Source organism: Euphorbia lathyris, chromosome 5 (assembly GCF_963576675.1).
Source record: "Euphorbia lathyris chromosome 5, ddEupLath1.1, whole genome shotgun sequence".
In the NCBI taxonomy this organism is placed as follows: domain Eukaryota; kingdom Viridiplantae; phylum Streptophyta; class Magnoliopsida; order Malpighiales; family Euphorbiaceae; genus Euphorbia; species Euphorbia lathyris.
The window spans coordinates 81176420-81198641 of record NC_088914.1 but is presented as its reverse complement, the minus strand read 5'-3'; the positions used below and the strand labels follow the sequence as shown (position 1 = coordinate 81198641).

Here is a 22222-nt window from a genome sequence, read left to right as displayed (position 1 = left end):
TTTTTCTCAATTTTGAGGTTTCTCTCCAAAACTAAAAATTTATGTTGGGCGTTAGAATTCATGAGGAAGTGTTACTGATAGAATTTCAGAATTAGGAAAAGAGAGAAGAATTAGGAGAATCTTAGAGAGAGAGAAAGCAATCTTGCTAAATTCATTCATGCCTCACAACTTTTCCACAATGTTACATATAGAATCGTTTGTTGGACCAGCACACAACACGTGTCTAAAAGCAATAACTACAGTGCCTAAATGCAATTGATTGTGAACAAAACGTATAAAATGAAAAACAGAATTTTAACACATAATAGGAAGGTCGCCATAGACCTTCCAGTTTTGAAAAACTTCCAAAATTATCTATGTAATGGTTGATTATTGTTTGAAAAATATAAATTAGCCTTTTTTTTTTCTTTTTTGATATAACTTTTTTTTCTTGCTTCTCTATGTTTATTAGAGTAGTTTTACCTCTTATGTCATAAAGGATATAATTATTCCTCAGTTTTATAATTTTATAGATAATGTTTTAAAATAGTTCTAACTTGTAAATGGTACGAGTAAAAATTTAAATGTTAACAAAGTATTATATCATATATGATGTTTTAGAATAAATTTTTTATTTACATACAAATTCACTTCTAAAAAAAACTATATATAATTATATTAAATCATAATTTTGAATTAGGTTAAATTAATAAAATTATTATTTTTAATATATATTAGAAATTAAAATTTATAATATATAACTGTTTGCATCAAAAAAAAGTTTTTTTATTGCATACTCTGGTTTACTCTTTTTCATGGGATAAACTTTTCTTTTTAGGAAACTTTTTCTTAAAAGAACACTTTAGGAAACTTTTTCTTAAAAGGCCTGTTTAGGAAACTTTTCATTTCGGGAAACTTTTCATATTTTCCTAGTACATCGTTCACTTAGGATTTCCTAGACGGTGTACCTTAGGGGAAACCATGGTCTACCTTAGAGGAAACCATGTAGTGTACCTCATGAGAAATCATAGTGTACCTCGTGGGAAACCAACTTCCTATAGCGGACATCAGGGGGGACTTAAAGTAAACATATGGGAAATCATGTAGTGTACCTCATGGGAAATCATAGTGTACCTCATGGGAAATCAACTTCCTATAGTGGACATCAGGGGGGACTTAAAGTAAACATATGGGACATCATGTAGTGTACCTCATGGGAAATCATAGTGTACCTCATGGGAAATCAACTTCCTATAGTGGACATCAGGGGGACCTTAAAGTAAACATAGGGGAACCAAGTTCCAGCTAATATTTTAACGTGTTTTCGTGAGCCAATTAAAAAGCAGGAACAATCAGAAAGTGTACGTATCAATCCATCATGGAAGTTAAAGTGGAGGTTACTCAATGTGGTGGAGAACGTGAATTAGTGGAAGCAAGCAGGAAGTTACCTCCAACATTTATAAATGGAAGGAATCACGATGAAATAGCCCCAACCAATCACCCAACTCAACAACCAACACAACTACCCAAAACTCTAGCAAATTATCTCTAGACTTTAGTATTTTTACAATTCTCGATTGTTTCCTTAGATTTAATTTTCAAGTGCAAAGTTCATTCAAGCTTTCACCACATTTTTATTTTATTTGTTGTTCAACCATTTTCTGTAAGGTCGGTATCGTTTTGATAATCGAATCTTAGGAATTTTACGGTCTCTTTATTCCTTACAATCGTTTTGATAATTAGAAGTTAGCAAGCGCACTCAATTCCACTTCATAGTTTGATAATACTATAATTATCTGACACGCCCGCAATTTTCCACAAAAGAGCCAAACAATAACTAATATATTTTATTTGTTTTCTATGAAAAAAAATATATTTTATTTATTATATATATAAAATAAAAATAATAATATATTAAAAATTAAATTTAATTACTAATTTTGTAATTATTTACAATATTGATGTTCCTTTCTTGTAATTTGTCCCTGAAAACAATAATAAACGAATAGGCCAATAAGTACACGACTAGAATTGACGAGGAGGAGAGTAAAGTTGAGGGGAAGCGATAGGTCAAGATCGCAACATGGAAGAAGAATGAATTACCATAGAAATTTAACCAAAATCGAAGATGGAGAAGCTGGTCGATATGGGGTCAACTGCAAATCTTATGTTCAATACAACATCAGCTACAGAGATGAAATCCCTAACTGCATTCCAATGGGAAGGAACCCTTTCTGCTATGTAAGTAAGCCTTCCTATCTTTCCGTTAGTTTTGCTGGTGTCTTTAAGTTTGATTTTTCATAGGCCCTCCTTAAATTAAAGGATTGTCCTTCCAAGGAGAGGACATAGTTGGCTCTTTTGTCTGCTTATTGGGTCAGACTCACTCACTTTGTTTTAGTGTGAATTATAGGGTTACGGTTAGTATGTACATGTCCTATCAATTATGGGGCAGGCGCGGAGATAAGGGGCCTAGAGGGCCAGACCCCGATAGTTTTCGGCCCTCTCAGCCATTGGAACTACCCTCGAACAAATTAAGTTCAGAGATTGGTTAATTAACTTATTGAGATAGTATTCGGTTATAAAATCTAACTTGATTAATACATGATAGATAATAATTTCTTCAAAACGAATCAATCTTACTTGTTTAGTCCAAATCTGTGATAACACATATATATAAATAGCAAGTTCAACAACAACAACAACGCCTAGTCTCGAAACGATTCGGGGTTGGCTAACATGAACCGAAACCGTAAAATCAAGACGCATCAGCACATAAATTCTCTCGTTCCACTTCTATTGATTTTATGAGAAGTAAAAAGAACTGAAGCTCTGCAATTCTTATTAATGAAAAATGACCGTACAAGCAGCTATATATATAGCTGAATACAAAAGATACAAAAGTGACGTGGATGGCTCTCCTCCACATCTTAATAACAACTTTTCCCGCCTATAACACATGCCACAAACACATGACACGTGTAAAGTAATAATACTTCAACAGCCTCCCCTAAAACTCATACTCTTCTATCTTTAACAGCCTCCCCGCAAGATGAAGAGCAATTTACAACTTTCATCTTGTCTAAGAACCCAGATATTTGTGAACCAGTTAATGCTTTTGTAAGCAAATCTGCAACTTGATGTGATGAAGCTATATATGGAGTACTGATGAAACCAGTTTCTAAATGCTCACGCACGATGTGGCAATCAATCTCAACATGTTTCATTTTTTCATGAAACACAGGGTTTGCAGCAATGTGAATTGCTGCCTGGTTATCACATCTTAAAGGAATTGGTAAAATGGGGTTAATATCAAACTCTTTCAACAAGAATGACAACCACTTTAACTCACATGATGCAGTAGCCATAGCTCTATACTCGGCTTCAGCTGAACTCTTGCTCACTGTCCCTTGCTTCTTTGATTTCCAAGAAACTAAACATTCCCCTATGGAGACACAATACCCTGTTACTGATTTTCTTGTGATTTTGCACCTCCCCCAGTCTGAATCGCAAAACCCCTCCATGGAATTTAATTCAGATTGAGAGCTGTAAAATAACCCCATTGAACTAGTGCCTTTCAAATATCTCACTACATGTTTTGCTGCCTCCATCTGCAATTGAGTTGGCTTGCTCATATATTGACTCAATTGTTGAGTTACAAACGCAATATCTGGCCGAGTAAAACCTAAATACAGCAATTTTCCAACCAATTTTCGGAATCTTTCTGGTTTTTCATACTCAACTGATTCCACATCCAACTTGGTTCCAGCAGCAAAAGGACTGGTGGTTGAATGAGCATTGTCCAAACCTGCATCACTAATCAGGTCTCTGATATATTTAGACTGAGTAATCATCAATCCCCTTTCTGATCTGGCTAATTCAATGCCTAGAAAATATTTTGCTTCTCCTAGGTTCTTGATTGTAAAGCTTGCATCAAGAGCTTGTTTGACTTCTTCTGTCAACTTCATAGATGTTCCTGTGATGAGGACATCATCTACATAAACTATTAAAGCAAGAAAATCACCCTGAATTGTCTTTTTAGTAAATAGACAATAATCATGGATAGACTTCTTGAAGCCTAACTTCAGTAATTGCTCAGTAAATGCCTTATTCCACTGCCTTCCCGCTTGCTTAAGACCATATAATGATTTCTTAAGCCTACATACCATACCATCCTTTGTTTTAGAGTATCCTGCTGGGGGATCCATATACAATTCCTCCTCAATGGTGCCATGCAAATAAGCATTATTAATATCTATTTGTTGTATCGGCCATTGATTGGTGATGGCAACAGCTAAGAAACCACTACCATAAACTCATATTACTCTCGATCACCCTCTTCCAAGTTTGCCTAGGCCTTTCCCTACCCCTCCATTGCATCCCTTTGCCACTCTTCAACCCTTCTAACCGGCATATCAAACGTTCTTCGTCTTACATGGCCAAACCATTTTAGTCGGTTTCCCTCATTTTATTGTCAATTGATGTAACCCTGCTTTTATCCTAATTATTCCATTACTCACCCGATCATCGCAACATACGTTTCTCTGCCACCGACATCGTATGAATTTGACAGTGTTTCATTGTCCAACACTCCATACATACCATATAACAATGTATGTCTAACTGCCGTGCGGTAGGAATTGGGAATTTTGAGATGTGTAGCAGAGCAGTAGCAGAACACTGCTGTTTATCTTGTTGTGAATGCTTCATGCTAATTTAAAGAGGTTCATTTTATGTCATTGCCAAAGGATGATTTTGTCTCTTTTATACCATTTTTGCTGTGTATTTTCTAGATCCCTCGTTGATATCATCTTGATTACTCTTGGTATTAGATATAGTTTAGCAAGTCTAGTAAGTAATAACTATGTTGTATAGACACTCCTCTTTAGTAGTCTATTTGCATTTCGTGTCCGTGATCCGTTACCAGAAATAATGTTTTCCGGTTTCCGTTTCTGTGTTTGTGCAACATAGGTAATTGGTAATTCAAGGGGTACTATGTGAGACTGAATGTCACGAGGACGACATTTGGTCCTTACACGGCGTCAATGACCTGTCAAAGCACTCCGATGCTCAAGTCAAAGACAGAATAAGAGAACTAAGTATTGAACTTTTGATTTTGAGTCTAATGTCATATTTGGCTGTCTTAAAATAATGACCATTGCCTTCCAGACTAGGATGTAAATGAATCGAGCCGCTTGTTCGGCTCAATAAAAGTTCTACCGTATTCGGCTTGATTTGTAAACGAGCCGAGTTTGAGTATGGAGAAACTCGGCTCGAAAGCTCGTGAGCAGGCTCGATTACAGATTCATGGATAAACTCAATTATAATGTTCATGAATACGCTCATGAGCAAACTTGGTTCGATTTTTTTTTAATAATAGTATTTCTATAAAGGGGAAATGTAAAACAACGTAGTTTTGTAGGTTTCAAAACTATGTAGTTTTGTATCAAAGAAATTTCAAAAGGACATAATTAATGAGCTGTTCATGGGTGAAGTTTAGAATTAATGAGCTGCTCGCAAGCAGCTCACGAGTTGAGCTTGACCTCTGGCTGGTCAATTTTCTAACAAGCTGAACATGAGCAAGTCAAAGCTCGGCCTGACTCCGCTCGATCACAACACTATTTCAGACAAATTCCTAGGCAGTGTTGTCTTTGAGTCTTGTTAGGATTCTAACACTAATCAATATTCACATATTATCTATTTTAATACAATTAGAGCTTCTATGTAGCTAATCACACTTAGCTACCAACTAATTAACAGAATGTAACTAATTGGGTTTATTCAACTCCTTGGATCCTGATATTACTCAGAGAACTATGTTTTTCAATGCTTTAAAACTCAATTTTCATTGTAAAGACTCAATATCTATGAAGATAGTTTAGCAATCACTTTCACTGCAACTGTTCATATGAAGATGGTTTTGAATGCTTAAGACTCAATTTTTATTGCAAAGACTCAATTTATATTGCAAAGATTCAATTTTTATTGCTTTACTCTGCAGATTCTTGTTGATAGTGAATTGGGCAGGGCGGAGATCAGCTTTACGAACTAGCCTTCTAGTTTTGTATCTTCTTACAAGTTTTCCAGAATCCTTGTTCAAAATTTTAAGGTGCTGATGCTGAGCTTTACTAAATAACTTCTATGACATGTTTTTGTGAGTTGTTTTAGATAATAACATTGCTAATGTTTTTGTTCAGAGGAGAATTTGGTTGTTGGATTGCCTTTCTTGCTGTTGCAGCAAATCTATACTTTCCTCAAACCTTTCCAGGTTCATCCATTTACTTGATTTCCCTTGGTTAATGAATATATTATTTCGATATGCTCGACTAATTATTTCATTTAGGGTTGTCATGGAATCAATAAATGAGATTGTCTGGAATCGAACCCTCAACCACTTTCATAAGACTAATATTATGTCATGAAACCGATTGAACTAAAAGGTTAATCCAATTCATGTTAATAACTTACAGGGCTAAAATACATCCATATCCTACGAACTATAGTGTTACTAACATTATCATCTCTAAACTTGATTTCGTGATATAAGCTTAATACCTTCCAAGCCCCTTCAAGTTGTCCCAATATTGCAACTGACCCTCAAACTTAGACTTGTGACAACTAACCCCTTCAACTTGTTTATTTGAAACAAATAACCCCTTAAATAGGTTATTTCGGGAGTTTTTTTTAACCCTCTAGTTAATGTATCAGTAGATTAGTTAGATGTACCAACCAATATTTTGAAGTCTTTTATTTCTAATGTAATATTATGTTGAATGTTTTTTTTGGGTTTAGGAGTTATTTGTTCTAAATAAGCAACTTGAGGAGTTATTTGTTCCAATTGAGCAATTTGAGGGCTTATTTGTTCCAAATAAGCAAGTTGAGGGGGTTAGTTGTCACAAGTCTAAATTCGAGGGGTCAGTAGCAGTATTGGGACAACTTGAGGGGTCTAGGAAGATATTAGGCCAACTTTATATATATACTAATATTAAAATCTCAATAAAAAAAAAATAGTTTGAAACAACTTTGACTACATCATTGAGGTTTTTTAAATGATTATATTAATTCATTTCAGTAGCATTCAATTCAGTTCAGTTTTTTGAGTCAAAATGAACATAGCCTAAATATCTTTTCAGGAGAATGCATAAGAATTAAAAAATATAATTAATTTTAACTAAAAGACTTCTAATTACATTTAGGCCTGTTTATGGGTTGGATCGGACTGAATCTAAACAGATTTTACACTAAACTACCTTGTTCAAGTCTTAATCCAGCTCGCATTATATTTAGATCTCTCGGACTGCATTTTATTTGTTTGATATAGTAAGCTTTGATAACTGGGAGTTGGTTGCAGAGATTAAAGCTTGTGAATCTAAAAAATGTGCAGTATCTCGGTTCATACTATTTGTGGTGACACCAGAGTGGGTGGCTAATGGACTTCGCAATGGCATAGGTGGTGTTATTTTTGGTCTGGTATTGGCTGTTTTGCTTCTCTTGGCTGAGCTTCTACAAATTGGTGTATTCAGGAATTTTGAATGTGGTTTTTCTTGTTTTTTCTACTTTCTTGGTATATCTTTCTTGTTCTTTTTTACAATATTACATCTCTCTAATTAGACTACTTTGTGCGAACATTAATTTCCATTACAACTGAGTGTTAACTAGCAAGTTCTAAAATTCATCGTTTTCATGAAAATGGATTTTCTTGGTGATGCATAAAAAACAAATTCTGAAGGCAAATTTTAGGTGGAGTTTGTTTCTGTTATTGTGCTATAAAAACAAACACAGCCTATCATTAATATTCATATGGACCTTAATGACTAAGTGAATTTCATCATTCACTGTAAAATTTAGGTTTATTAAATCTAAGACCGCAGGATGCTTTGAATCTCCACCTTAGAATTTTAATAAGCCTAAATCTAATGGTGAATGACCAAATACTGTATAGTCATTGAGGACCATGTGATCAAAACTGCATGAAGATGAAGATTTATGTTTTTAGATTGTAATTTTTTAATTCCTTATATTGAGATGTATGAAAATTTATTTAAAAAAAGAAAGTTATATATCTTAATTGAAAGAAGGGTGATTTGAAAAAGTAGAACACATCGGATTTGTCTTTTCAAAGGGTAAATTACATCCATGGCCATTGAACTTTACTCATTTTAAAATTACTGAACTTCAATTTTTAGTGTTATGACTATTGAATTTTATTCTTTTTAATATCCGTAGCCATTGAATTTTAACTGATTCCTCAAAATAACCGGTAACGACCTCAAAATGAAAATATTCAAGAATTAAATTTGTTCAGAACGATGTTTACTATGAAACCATATTTTTTATTTTTCAAAATCACATTTTTTTGGAGCTTTCTCTCTTAACAAATTCACTCTCTCTTCTAACCAAAAAATGCATTAATAAATTCAAAACAAAAAATTTCAAAAATTAAAGTTCATCAGAATATAATCACAATGTTAAATGGGGGTTTAATTTACTTACTGGAAGGATATTCAGTAATGGACTTGAACTAGTTAGGCCTAGTGGTTGATTTTTAAGAATTCTGGTAAATGAGCATAATGTTTATTTTAGGGTAAAGTTCAAATAAAACCCCTGTGGTTTGACTAATTTTCAGATAAAGAACTGTAGTTTACTTTTTGTCAAAACGGGACTGAGGTTTTCAACTTTAGCAAAATAAGGACTTTTTCGATTGATACTATTAAAATCACCCTTAACAACTTCAAAAATGACATATTTTAAGAACTACTAATATTCTAAGCAACTTTAATTCTTCAACTTTTTTATTTCGAGATTATTTAGATGATGTTTGGTAAAGAGAGAGAAAGTTAATGTTTAGAGAGAGAAAGTTCCAAAAAAGATGATTTTCTAAAATCGAAAATGTAGTTCTATAGAAAATATGACATTGAACAACTTTAATTCTTGAAAAATTTCATTTTCAGGTCGTTAAAGATAGTTTTAATAGCATTATTAAAAGTGTGAAACCTCAATCCTCGTTTTGACAAAAAGTAAACCACAGTCCTTTATCTGAAAATTAGTGAAACCACGGGGGTTTTGAAACGTTTATTTTATCTCTTAAATTCATTCTAATTTATATATATTTAAAGAGAATGTTTGCCATCTAACTACATCCTGCTGCTTGGTAAAATACAATCTCTCTTTTATAGGAGTGATTTAATACAGAGATAATATCTAAATTCAACCCTAATGTTTTCGTTGAAGTGTAAATGTAAATTTAGCTTTAACGTATAAATAGTCCAAATTCATCTCTAATGTTTTCAAGTAAGATTAATTTTAGTTCTATTTTATCAAAATTTTGAAAAAAAGCCAGTTTTATTGTTATCTATCAGTCACATCGTTTCTTCAAAAAAAAAAAAAAAGGTCACGTCGGACTTTCCAAATACTAATTACAAATCACGTCTAAGATATGTAATGTTTATTAACATAGTTACAAAAAAAACTTATTAAAATGCTAATGACTAAATATGCCACATGCTTAAAAAAAAAATCTGCCACATATAAGTTAATCACAATTGTTTTTAAATGTGTAAAAAAATATTTACTGTGTTGTTAATATAGTTACAAATATCCAACAAAACATGTACCAACTTACTCCAATTTCTCTATAAATTTGTTTGGAATGTTTGATGTGACAATTAAATAACATTTAAATATGTTTTTTTCAAAATTTTTGTAAAATTAGGCTAAAATTGATATTGCTTAATTATCATCTTCATAAACTTCGCTAAACCTTCAAATTGCAAGCCATATATAAGCATGTACTTCCAATCACTAAATCTCAATTGAACTCCTCTAATAGAAAACCATATTTCTCAATGGAGGGATACAATATGCTCAATCTCTCTAGTTAACAATATATCAATAAAGGCAACGAAGAAGGCGAGATTATCCAAATCCATAAATGTCTGAAACATTTGCTTTTGAAACACTTTATCCGTGAAGGCATCAATATATTTTGCAACTTAATCATTGCTTCAATTTCACCTCTTATAATTATTGCGCCTTTTGAACCCAAGCTCTAATGGTATCTAAATTTTACACCACTATCCACTTTTACCATTTTTATCTTGACAACTATAGCATGTAAAAATGAAAACATTTTGCATTTCAGTGAATATAATTGCATTTTAAACAATGTCATTGAATTTCAGACAATAAAACATAACTATTCGCATTTAACAAATGACGTCGCATTTCACTAAATGCGAAAGATATCTTTCCTCATTTACATAAAAATGCGATACAGAAATCGAGATGTGAATCGCATTCGATGTATTGGGTATCACATTGGAGATGTGCGACTACATTGTTGATGACAATCCGTTTCTATTGGGTATCTTAAGGAAGTGATCCAACTTTTCTTGGGCCACTAGCTTCTATAGTTCGACAATAAGCTGTCTACAATCTTCCGCGTCATTCCCTTCACTTTTGTAGAAGTTGTAGTATGCTCCATTTCTGTGCGAGGGATATTTCTTCATTTTTGGAGGGTAGGTGATGTGTATCACGTTCTTCTCTATAGTACATGACTTACTCTTTGGGAGCATTCAAGAAGATCATTGAGCTCTCCGAGTACTCTCATGGATTTCGGTCCCTGTCATTTCTGGGCTACCTATATGCACTGGTGGAGGTGGCCTTATCTTTCAACAGAGGATTTAGCCTGTGGGCCTCCCATCTACAGAAATTCACTGCTTGAGCCATCATGTCCTTGAAGGTTCGTAACCATTATGCCAACCGTTCCTTCCACATTTAGTACCTTGACCTGAATGGCTTCTTACTAGAATCTTTCCATGTAGTCTTTGAGGGGTTCATTTTTATACTGGACTAGATAGTTGAGATCCTACATGATTTTTCGCTCGGGGATAGACGTTATGAAGTGGTCAGCGAAGAGTCTTGACATCTTCTTGAAGCATGTGATCGTTTTCGTGCGGAGGTGCTCGTACTAGTAGGAGGCAGCACCTTTTAAGGTAGTGGGGAATAAGAGGAACATCACAACGTCAATTGTTGTGGTAGTATCTATACCCACTTGAAGTTTTTGATGTGAGTAGTAGGGTCCCCTGACCATCATACTCTTTTAGTAGTGGATATTTGAACCCTCTTAGCATGGGCCCGGTCTGATCCTTTTACATAACGATATTTTAATCACTGTGATGTCGGGATGCTTCGCGTTGATCCATGCTTCAATGATTGTGTTTTTTAGTTTATCCAATTCTTTTTCGATTACATCAAACTTGGCCTCAGAATTCTTGCCTTTTACCGAGAGCCCTTTCCTTGGGAGCCCTTCAATCTCGAGTGTTGGATTCTACTATCCTTTCCTAGCTAAAAAATCAGGACTCGACAAATTTGTGCCTAGTTCTTCTATGGTTTGAGTCTGGGGTCCTCTTGTTCGGGGATGGTCGTTTTTCTTCTCTTACCGGGTCAATCTTTTGGGGGACTGTTCGTTGGCATTATTTTCGTTCTATGTATAGGGAGCTCTGGATCTGCGACGTCTTATTGGGGAGTCTTTATCCCCTTGACTGGGCGTCAGAATCCCTTAGTCGATCTCTTGGTGATTCGTCCCGCTAACGATGGCAGCTTGGGACATTGTGGTGTCCGGTTGAGCAGTTGTATTCTCAGGTTTACTCATGTACCCTAATATTCTATTATGCTATCTCCAACTTTTATTTAACTTCTGTCATTTGGATGGTGTGTTCTTGTCGTATAATGCTAACGACGTTATGGACATATCCTAGGTTTTCTGCCAGTCGTCGAGAGATTATGCTTAAGAGCCTTTGCTGCTGGGCGTCTAGGGCTTCAATATCCTCCACCATTTCCAGAGCTAGGTCATGGTTAGTAGTGTGAAACTGTCATCGTGCTTCTTCTTCCGCCGCAATCTGAACTCCAAACATAGGGAGCGCACTAGAGGATGGGAGTTGAATGAGACTACTTAAGTAAGTCATTGATGTGTTTGTTCCACACTCATTGCACCAATTTGATGTGGTTGAATAATGTAAGTCCACTTGAAAACCTACAATTGGAAAGAAGCAAGCTCAAGAGGGGGGAACGTTGTTCGACTAACCGCTCTGATGCTTAATCCAGTTTGAGGTGAGACTTGATGATGAACACAACAATACATCAAAGTTAAGATGTAAGCTTAATGAATGAATGAAGTCTGATACCTTGAGTCATGCTTGCTCTATTTATATTGTGATTGAACTGTAGAAGACGATTATAAGTTTAGGAGCGGGATGTGCTACGTGTCACCTGTTGATAGGTGAACGTGCGCTCCAATACCGGGACTTGATATCCCTTTAGCTCATTAGGCCCATGATTCACGGGATCAGACGTGATTGCTGTAACAGGTGGAAATTTGACTAGGTGTTTTGAGACGAACCAAGATCTCGAACACGGTGTTGTATTGACCAGTCTTATTATAACTTTTATTATAATTTCTGGATCTTATCATTTAAATTTCAAAATGGTAGTAAGAAAACATGATCTCTAATTACCTAAAGATTTTATAAGATTTTTTGAACCATATAGGATAAAAAAAATTGGATACTAGTACTTTTTTTTTCTTGGCAGACAAAAGGAGCAAGTTGAGGCACATTAGCGTGTTGAATTTGCGGACTTGTCTGCATATTGGCGCATTGACCTGGCTTTGCGACTTCGTCTTCTTGTAGGCTAATGTCAAATCTGGTGGCTGCTTTATGGGTCCTTCTGTTTCATCTGACAGCAACACTAATTTCTATTATAATTTTAAGCACCAAGATTATTCATAAACCTTATTTTAATGTAATAAACTCGACCAATTCAATATTTTAACAATAACATGTTTCATGTCCTTTGTTGATTAGCTTTATCTTTATGTATTCAATTCTGGAATTTCATTACAATTCCCGAATCTTTTTTTGTTTGGAATGTTTACTTGCAATGAAAATTACAACCCCGAACTAAGCTCTAATCCTAGCCATTAAGAGTATATTAACAGATTCAAATCCACTAAAATTGTGTACATTGATTGTGACAAATGTGATTTAGTCAACTAAGAAACTTCTCTTTCACAAATCAAACATCTTAGGTAGATATATGTATTAGGAACACAGAGTTTTACATCTCAACTTTTCCCAAATTCAGTATGAGATTCATAATTCCTCATATCTCCATTTTTATCATATCTCTTCTCAGTTTCTGCTCATTGATTCATGGCCAGCAGCTCTATGCAGCAAAAGCTACAACAGATTGTTCCAACAAAAACAACTCTGTTCTTGGCTACTCCTGCAATGGCCTCAACACAACTTGCCAAGCTTTTCTCATCTTCAGATCACAACCTCCATACACAACAGTTTCTTCCATCTCTACCCTCTTGAACTCCGACCCGTCTCAGCTTTCTGCAATCAATTCAGTTCCTGAGACTGCATCGTTTGACACAAATAAACTGGTCATAGTTCCTGTCAACTGTTCTTGTTCAGGTACTTACTCCCAAGCAAACACAACTTATGTTGTTAAGGCTGGAGATACACCTTTCTCCATTGCTAACAACACCTTTCAAGGTCTTTCGACATGTCAGGCGGTTCAGGATCAGAATAGAAGGTCAACTGTTGATATTTTTCCTGGTGATAAACTTCATATTCCAATTAGATGTGCTTGCCCTTCAAAGAATCAAACTGATTTAGGAATCAAGTATCTTCTAAGTTATCTGATTACTTGGGGAGATACTGCTGACTCCATCAGTTTGAAATTCGGTGCTGAAACTGGCCAGATTCTTGAAGCTAATCAGATTGATGAGCAGGCCACGGTTTATCCTTTCACAACACTGCTGGTTCCTCTGCAAAACCCACCTTCAAGTAATCAAACGATCGAGCCACCTCCACCTCCAGCTCCATCTCCGCCTCCACCGTCTCCTCCTACTAGTCCTGGCAAAAGCTCAAGTAAAACATGGATTTATGTCGTTGTTGGTATGCTTGGAGGAATTGCACTCACAGCATTCATTGGCATCATTATCTTCCTTGCAGTTTTTCGTAAAGGTAGGAAAAGATCAGACCCAGTCATTGTCTCCGAAATCTTTGAGGCTAAGGAGAAGCCGCTCAACAAGAAGTTGGATGAAGAATCTCAAGATTTCTTAGACGACATTTCTGGGATAACTCATTCACTTAAAGTGTACAAGTTCAAAGAATTAGAAGCTGCAACTGATAACTTTAGCACCAGTTGTTGGATTAAAGGATCTGTTCATCGGGGCTTGATCAATGGCGATTATGCTGCTATTAAGAAAATAAACGGAGATGTATCGAAAGAGATAGATTTGTTGAACAAGGTCAACCATTTTAATCTCATTCGCCTCTCCGGTGTTTGTTTCAGTGATGGACAGTGGTATCTTGTGTATGAGTATGCTGACAATGGAGCTTTAAGTGATTGGGTCTATAGCAGCAACAATGATGGGAAATTGTTGAATTGGATACAGAGAATGCAGATTGCTTCTGATGTGGCCACAGGGCTTAACTATCTTCACAGTTTCACTAGTCCGCCTCATGTGCACAAGGATATAACGAGCAGTAACATTCTTCTTGATAGTGATTTTCGGGCTAAGATTGCAAATCTTGCAATGGCAAGGGCAGCAGAAGGTGAATTCGCCTTGACAAGGCACATCATTGGAACGAAAGGATACATGGCTCCTGAGTACTTGGAGAACGGAGTTATCTCCACAAAGCTCGATGTCTACGCTTTCGGGGTTCTCATTTTGGAGATAGTTACTGGAAAAGAAGTTGCTGCTTTATATACAGAAGAAAACTTGAACTTATCAGATATGGTAAGCAATGTTCTTTCTCAGGCAGATATAGAGGAAAGTACAAGGCAATTCATTGATCCTTCCCTGGAAGGAAATTATTCCTCGGAACTTGCTGTTTACGTGATGAGATTGATTGATAGTTGCTTGAATAAAAACCCTGCTGATCGTCCAGACATGGACGAAATCGTTCAATCTCTCTCAAGAATCTTGACACTATCTCTCAACTGGGAATCATCAAATGTCTCAGGGTACCAGAGTTTCAGCAGAAGCACTTGATTAGTAAGGTAGATGAACTGAGATCTTTCGACTATAGTCATATTACTGCCTTGCTGCTAATTGATAGATAGGTAATCTGCAAAGTTGTTTCTGTCAGCTTGTTCAGAAATATAGTGAAGTTATAGAAACTTGTAAATTTTTATTTTCAAATCATATTAGAAGATCTATTATCTTATACTGAACAATTTTCAAGTTCCGTCTACTTCTTTAAATTCTAATGCAATCAAGAATATGCTAATTGAATATGTGAATTCTTCATTGACAATGGCTACGGGAGAAAAAGGTTACATGGCACCAGAATATATAGAATCTGGCTTAGTGATCCCTGCAATTGATACATATGCTTTCGGTGTAGTTCTGCTGGAATTAGTGACACAAAACGAGTCAGTCTTGATGCAGGTTGGAAAAGAAATGCAATTATCAGAAACGATCATTTCAAATATGGAAAAAGAAGATGCAGAAGCTCACCTTTGCAGCCATATAGATCCTAGGCTGGACATGCAGAAGCAGCCTATGGAAGTTCTCCTACGAATGGCCAAGTTGAGTTTAGGCGCCTGGTTGGCCCAGGAATCAGAACGTAGATCAAACATGGGTGAATTAGTTTCTTCTCTGTTGAAGATTCAGTTGAATGCTCAATGATAAGAATCCATGTGTTTGCAATAGTATATATTTATAATGTTTAGAGTGATTATAAACTATATATCGACTTGCAACTCTCTGAGGTTTAACTTGTTGCTATTCACAGAAGAAAGAAATCATTTTCATAATCAAAGCAAAATGTTTACACTGTACATGCATTTACCACGATTCGTTATTATAAAATTTCAAAGTTTTTACATGAACTTTAAGCATAACTTGTTGGAATTGTAAATTGAGTTAATTTGATTACTAAATCACCGAGCAGCGAGAGGACTGTTTATCTGAATAACTTCTTCTTGTAGCCCAGAAGTCCATGAGCTATCCAAAACCTCTGAAGATGACTGGGTAAAAACTGTGAGGTGGAAAACAATTTCGGCCATGCTTGGCCGTGCTGAAGTCTTCTCTGATGTGCATGCCTGTGCCAAGTTTGCCAGGCTCAAGGCACTATCAATTGGATAAAAGTTCTCCAAGTTCGGATCTATCCACTTCTTTAACCTCTCAACCTTATGATCTGCAATCTCCAGGATAACTTTCACTTCCTTCCACAACAAGACAATCTCACCATTGTCTTTTGTTACCATAGCTTTCTTACCACAAAGCAACTCCAACAGAACAACCCCAAAAGCGAAAACATCGACTTTCGGCAGCATCGAGTCTGTGGCAAGTTTAGCCACTGAGAAATTTGCTATCTTTGCCTTAAATCTGGAATCAAGCAGTATATTACTTGTTCGTATATCCATGTGAACAATGCTTGGCTGAATATGTTCGTGCATGTATTGCAACCCACTCGCCACATCTAGTGCTATATGTAACCTTTGACTCCAAGAAAGGAAGGGTACTGAACTTGAGGATGAAGCTGACTTGGGATGCAACCACTTGTCGAGTGATCCATTTTCTGCATATTCATACACCAAGAAGCAAACCCGATCTGCATCTGATGAAATTCCCATTAATTTTACTAAGTTTGCATGACTCACTTTCTGGAGAATCTTTAGTTGCTCTGTGACATCTTCCTTCGCTTTCTTTACTGCCAAAATCTGTCCATCGATGTTGGCTCTATATACTGATCCTCCAATTCTGTAGTGCTCATGCAAGTCCCTTGTTGTTTTCATAATCTCTTTAACCTCATACACGATTGGCTTGCATAAATAGCTTGAAACCCCGGAAAATAGCTTATCATGGATGATCTTAGGCTCAAAGCTTTCATGTTTCTTTAGTTCTTTGGTTCGAAGAAGATTTGCCTTCTCCAAACAGGAAATTTCACGATGTAAAGTTTTCTTCTTCTTACGTGAACGATAAACATAAACAAGCCCATACACTAGAAGTATTACCAAGATAGCTCCTCCTACGCTTGAGACTATAACGATGATAGGATGACGATCCCTTGTTTGAGGTGGAAGTAAAGAGGGTTGAGAGAGAATTGGAAACTGAGACACTGGGATCACGACTGGATGATGCACTGCAGCAGTAAAGTTCGAGTAGCTGTTTTCCATCACTATATTAAGCGCAGATGCATTTAGCTTAGCAGCCACTTTAAAGACATCATCATCAGGTTGCCACACATAGGTTATAAGATGTTGAATTCCATTCTGCTTATTAGTGTTAGAAGCGCACATACAGAACAAAGGAAAATTCACTTGGTCACCAGCGTGCAACAGGGTTGGATCCAAGCTGGGATTCATATTCTGCACTACTTGCCAAGTAGTAAGATTCTGAAACAAAGCGGTCGAAACAGTGTAGAAGCTATCACCATGCTTGATCCGGTAAATGATACTAGCAAAAGAGCCATTCCCTGTGCAGCCACAAGTTATAGGTACAAGTAAGAGCTGGTTTGGAATTAATGGGGCATCCTCAGAGTGCAGGTTACTCGCACTTGCTATTAACAGGCGACTGACTCCAAAAAGATCAGATATGTTACCCAAGTTCATCATGATCGGTGGTTGGGCAAAATAAGAAACATAAGTTTGGCAAGGGTATAGTGCATTTGTAGAGCATGAATAATTTGTGCCTTCTGGTGATTGTGATGTGACATATGTGGTGGAAATGGAGAGAAGCAAGAGAAAAAGAAGTTCCAAAAGAGAAATTGCCATTGCTAAGAGCTTGAATGTAGGCTCATATGTTACTATAAGCTAAATAAAAACATTATTTTCAGTCTCAATTCTGGTAGTTGAAAAAGCTGAAAGAGAACTGTTCATGTGGAGCTATCAATAAGAATTAAATATACCTTGATTTGTTGAATATCTGAGAGGTCTTGTCTCTTCCTTTGATTTGAATGATTCTCTTGATGATCTCCATCCTGATATAAAGAACAAATAGAAATAGACCGACTACATATATAATAATTGTTACATACAAAAGGGGATCAAATGCGACAAACTCTTTAACTATTAATTTTTTGGAAAACAATTCTGCTTCAGTAAAGAATCTTTGATAGGAATCAAACTTTTTTAATCCAATAACCAAGCTGGGACGGCAAGCAGTTGTCTTTACTACTAATTTTATATTACAAAGTCAGCGGGCCAATCTCTAGCAAACAACTAAATGGGTGCACTTCAGGATTGTCTTTAGAGAAAAGAAGTTTCTGATTGTTTCTGCAATAATTTCACAGAACAAGGATGTGTGATGTGCTAGTATAATTTCTTAAATCAATAACTCAAGTTGCGCCAAAAGACAAAAATCAAGTTGGTTTTCTCTTGCAACAAGATAAACCAGAACAGACAACTCAGGAAACAAACAGCCAAATGAATAAAACAGCTTCCATGCCTAATTGATTTAGGACCCAATCAAAAGGATCAAAGGTGTCAATTTACATCCCAATTTTGAATGGCTGCAAAAAGGGAAGAAAGAGACAAGAAGAGAACATAACCAGGCTGCCAAAAACAAAAATTATCACTGTAACTATCACGTTCAAATTGAAGTTAATATACAACCATTAAAGAAGCTTTTAAAGAATAATCAGTTATAGGTAGTTCACTAATATGCAGCTGAAAACAAAATTTCGAAGCTAAGTGCCTCAAATCGCTTAAACTAGACATCTTGAGTTCAAGTCCTAGTATACGAAGAAAACATTATAAGCCTCAGATCAGAGTAATCAGATAATCTAAAAAAAAGTCTTGAAGCTAAGTATTAACTGTCACATGCACAGGGACGGATCTAGGGGGTCAGAAGGGGGTTTTGATCACACATTGGTCGCCGGAAAACTCCGTTGAACCTGTGTATGAAGCGTTGATTATTTTAGGTTAAGGCACCCAAAAGATTTCAGTTAAGCAACCATAGATATTGGAGCACCTTTGTCGTGAATCCTAAATCTGTCCATCACTACAGACGTAGATGTTGTGTCAAACCTGCTCTGTCTCATTGCCACCACTGCTGTCCAATATATAAATGAGTGACAAGAATGGATGATGGACTAAGAAATTCAAGGGGAAACAGTATTTCTTTTAACTAGTGATATGAGAGATCAAACATGTATGGACAAGATGAAGACCATTGCCCTTTGCCCAAGCGCAAAGAAAATTTTAACTAGTGGTTGTGAAATTGTTGGAATATATATTATACACTCTTGTGAGATCAGCTGAGCTCACAGTCCACATATGACCTCGTAAAACTAGAGGAAGGGAATTATTGTTATCTTCACAGCTCTCTTCTACAATGGCAGCCTCTTTTCTCTTTCCTTCTTTCCAAAGACTGTTTACAAGAAGATCTTTTGTAGCTGCATCAGGCATCAAATTTGCATTCTTCATATCTTCGAAAATCCTCCAAGCAAGAGCAGCTCTCTCACGTTTGCAATAAGCCTGGATTAGTACTTTGAACATATAAGCATCGGGTTCCACATCACTCTGCCTAACCATAGTAAATAGTTTCTGCACAGTTTTGATATCTCCCTGCAATGCAAAATGATGCATCAACCCAGTAAATGTCTGGATATCAGGGCATATGCCATCCAAAATCATGTCTTCAAGCACATTAATAGCATCAGAATTTCGATTACATTTGGTCAATGTTCGCAACAGTGATGAATACAAAAGCATCAGGTTAAATTTTGTTATGGAACCACATAGTTGCCTATCATCATGGAAGACCTTTAATGCAGCATCAGCATTCTTTGAAAGACCGTAGAAGTGGATGATCAACCTAAGGGTACTAAAAGGCAATCTCATTCCCTCACTTCTTACTTTGCTAATGAGTTCATCAACTAATTCAACCTTCCCTTGCCTTGCTAAAAGTGTCATCATCCTTTCAACTGTGTAAACATCATGAGTGAATCCTGGCTGATAAGCAACCCAACAAAAGAAATTCCAAGCTGTTTCAGGCGACCTGAAGCTCCTAAGAATCTTGCAAGCCAACCGAGTAGTCCAAACAAAATTTGCACCTTCCAGTGTGGACACCACTTCAGGGGTCCATTTATTTAAAGCATTAGCCAAAGCTTTTGGGTCTAACCATGGTTTTAACCTAACTTCATCAGTTTGAACCTCTTCATTGATAGAGTCCTCATAATCATCATTGTCATCATCGTCACTCTCTGTGCATAATCCTATACTCTTAATTCTCTCATCAGGAAACATTTCTTGAAGAAACTCCTGTGTCTCTTGTGCAAATCCTGCCTCCCGCATTTGCTGCAAAGCAGAAAGCATAGCACGACCTGGAAACTTTCCATCATCTCGCATCTCATCAAGCAAGGTTTTAACCTCATCAAACCTCTTCACACCTACAAACGCATGAATCAAAACTGAGTATTGCTTTAAAGTCCGCTTAATCCTCATAAACGGCAAAACACAGAAAACATCCATTGCAGGATCCAATTTCCCAGAACTAATAAGATGTTCAATTATAACAGTATAAGTTCTAGAATTAGGAATTGCCCCTTCATCAATCATCCTATAGAAAACTTCTACAGCTTTCAAACTTTCCCCCTTTTGAACATACAGACTCATCACAATGTTATAAGACTCAGTACACACACGCTCAACACTGCTTCTATACTCATACCAGGTATCCAAAGCTGCGTCTACATCTCCAGAGACAGCATACCATTGCATAAGATTCATAAAGCTAACACGAGTACTATCATATCTACCGACATTAATCTCCCTAATCAGGGACCTAAGCTCCGAACCCCTGCCGGACTTAGCGAGAACCGTCGCCAGCGCATGAAGAGTAGACTGATCATGAACGAAATGAGGGATATTCTTAAGGGATTCAACAAGGAAGAGGGCCGAGTCTGCATTGGGTGCAGAGCGGATGGCGTGAGTGACCACAAAAGGGTCTACTAAGCGGGTGTTGAGGAGAGTAGGAAGCGAATTGAGTGAATTGGAACGGAGATGGAGTCGAATTGAATCGATTAGTTGAGCTCGGCGAAGATAATGGGTTAGCTTGTTGGGAAATGGTTCGCGAACAAAGTAGCGAATCTGCTGGAATAGGATGTTGAAGTTGTTTATAGAACGAGATAGGCGAGACAAATTCATTGCAACTGGTGGATTCCGCAACGGGAAAAAGGTTTTGGCGCCCACAGAGTTAAATTATCGAACACCTAGCGTGCACTAGGCTTCAATGGTAACGGTTACCTAGAGTAAACCAGCACTCAACCGGCAAATACAGAATTACTCTTTTGGGTGCCAATTTTCTACATGCCTTATTTTTTTTTTTTTTTTTGTAGGTAATTAATTTAGGGTATTACTATATACTGCATCCAAATTCTGGTCCACCGTCCCATTGGACAATTTTTCCCTTGTCATAAAAATTTTGTCAAAATTGAGGAAATTTTTTTTGAGAGAAAATTTAAAATTTAGCCTAAACGGATGCGGCATACCGTCCGACCCATGGTCGGAACGGATGCGGCATCCGTTCCCGCCATGGGTCGGGCGGTATGCTGCATCCGTTCCCGCCATGGTGGGAACGGATGCGGCATCCGTTCCGCCATGGGTCGGGTGGTACGCCGCATCCGTTCCCGCCATGGGTCGGGTGGTATGACGCATCCGTTTAGGCCAAATTTTGAAATATACAAAATCGTAAAAATTTTAGTGACGAAAATACTAAATCATTCAATTTTTTGTGACGAAAAATTAAAAATTCTCCTATTTTTTGTGACGAAAAATGCAAAATCGTCATGAAAAATATGTATTATTTTCATGAGTTCTTTGATAAAAAAAATATAAATCTTAATGTTTCCGACTCGTAATCATCCATTTTCGAGGTTCGGATTGTCACATATCAATTATTTTCATAATTTTAATTATTGTTGTTCAGGTTTATGATTTTAGAGAGAAAATGCAAAGAAGGTAGAGAGGATTTGAGAAAATTCCACTTTCTTGTTTCAAAAAGTGAGGAGGGCAAATATGTCACAAATGGGCGGTGGACCGGAATTTGGGTGGGGTATATAGCAGCTCACTTAATTTATTAGTCTCTGTACTTTGACAAAACACACTGTTTAGTTCCTGTATTTTAAAAAACACACGATAAGGTTCCTAACTTTTTTCTCGGTGAACTATTTAGTCATTCCGTCTGTTTGTTAGATTTTTTTATCGTTTATGAATTTGGAAA

General features: G+C 36.5%; 4 protein-coding genes and 1 long non-coding RNA gene across 8 annotated transcripts; 3 read left to right on the top strand and 2 right to left on the bottom strand.

Annotated features, from left to right (window-relative positions):
• The first annotated feature begins 1985 nt into the window (after positions 1-1985).
• On the top strand, positions 1986-7647 carry LOC136229414 (cold-regulated 413 plasma membrane protein 4-like). Its single transcript, XM_066018181.1, has 4 exons — positions 1986-2220; positions 5978-6085; positions 6174-6244; positions 7361-7647. Exons 1-4 carry the CDS (start codon positions 2108-2110, stop codon positions 7585-7587), a joined length of 519 nt encoding a protein of 172 aa, XP_065874253.1. The 5' UTR covers positions 1986-2107; the 3' UTR covers positions 7588-7647.
• LOC136229411 (lysM domain receptor-like kinase 4) lies at positions 7374-15581 on the top strand. 4 transcript variants are annotated; one of them, XM_066018177.1, is made up of 3 exons: positions 7374-7513; positions 12568-15051; positions 15443-15581. In XM_066018177.1, the coding sequence occupies exon 2, from the start codon at positions 13121-13123 to the stop codon at positions 15041-15043; it is 1923 nt and encodes a 640-aa protein (XP_065874249.1). In that variant the 5' UTR covers positions 7374-7513; positions 12568-13120; the 3' UTR covers positions 15044-15051; positions 15443-15581. The 4 variants fall into 4 exon arrangements, with proteins under 4 accessions (XP_065874249.1, XP_065874248.1, XP_065874250.1 ...); XM_066018176.1 differs by having other exon boundaries at positions 15432-15571; XM_066018178.1 differs by lacking the exon at positions 15443-15581 and adding an exon at positions 15399-15414.
• On the top strand, positions 8472-12087 carry LOC136229415 (uncharacterized). The gene is made up of 2 exons (XR_010689102.1): positions 8472-11619; positions 11736-12087. It is a non-coding gene; the product is annotated as an uncharacterized lncRNA (long non-coding RNA).
• Positions 15481-17776, bottom strand: LOC136229413 (serine/threonine receptor-like kinase NFP). The gene has a single exon (XM_066018180.1). It carries the CDS (start codon positions 17770-17772, stop codon positions 15937-15939), a length of 1836 nt encoding a protein of 611 aa, XP_065874252.1. The 5' UTR covers positions 17773-17776; the 3' UTR covers positions 15481-15936.
• A 1424-nt stretch (positions 17777-19200) lies between these two features.
• Positions 19201-21288, bottom strand: LOC136229410 (pentatricopeptide repeat-containing protein At5g66631). The gene has a single exon (XM_066018175.1). The coding sequence runs from the start codon at positions 21145-21147 to the stop codon at positions 19201-19203; it is 1947 nt and encodes a 648-aa protein (XP_065874247.1). The 5' UTR covers positions 21148-21288.
• Between the last annotated feature and the right edge of the window lie 934 nt (positions 21289-22222).

Excerpts from the sequence above, each read along its gene's own strand:
- LOC136229414 (XM_066018181.1), top strand. The coding sequence starts at position 2,108 with ATGGAGAAGCTGGTCGATATGGGGTCAACTGCAAATCTTATGTTCAAT. Across the intron at positions 2,221-5,977 it reads GAAGGAACCCTTTCTGCTAT|ATTCTTGTTGATAGTGAATT; the intron begins GTAAGTAAGCCT and ends TTTACTCTGCAG. Across the intron at positions 6,245-7,360 it reads CTTTCCTCAAACCTTTCCAG|TATCTCGGTTCATACTATTT; the intron begins GTTCATCCATTT and ends AAAAATGTGCAG.
- LOC136229411 (XM_066018177.1), top strand. The coding sequence starts at position 13,121 with ATGAGATTCATAATTCCTCATATCTCCATTTTTATCATATCTCTTCTC.
- LOC136229413 (XM_066018180.1), bottom strand. The coding sequence starts at position 17,772 with ATGGCAATTTCTCTTTTGGAACTTCTTTTTCTCTTGCTTCTCTCCATT.
- LOC136229410 (XM_066018175.1), bottom strand. The coding sequence starts at position 21,147 with ATGAATTTGTCTCGCCTATCTCGTTCTATAAACAACTTCAACATCCTA.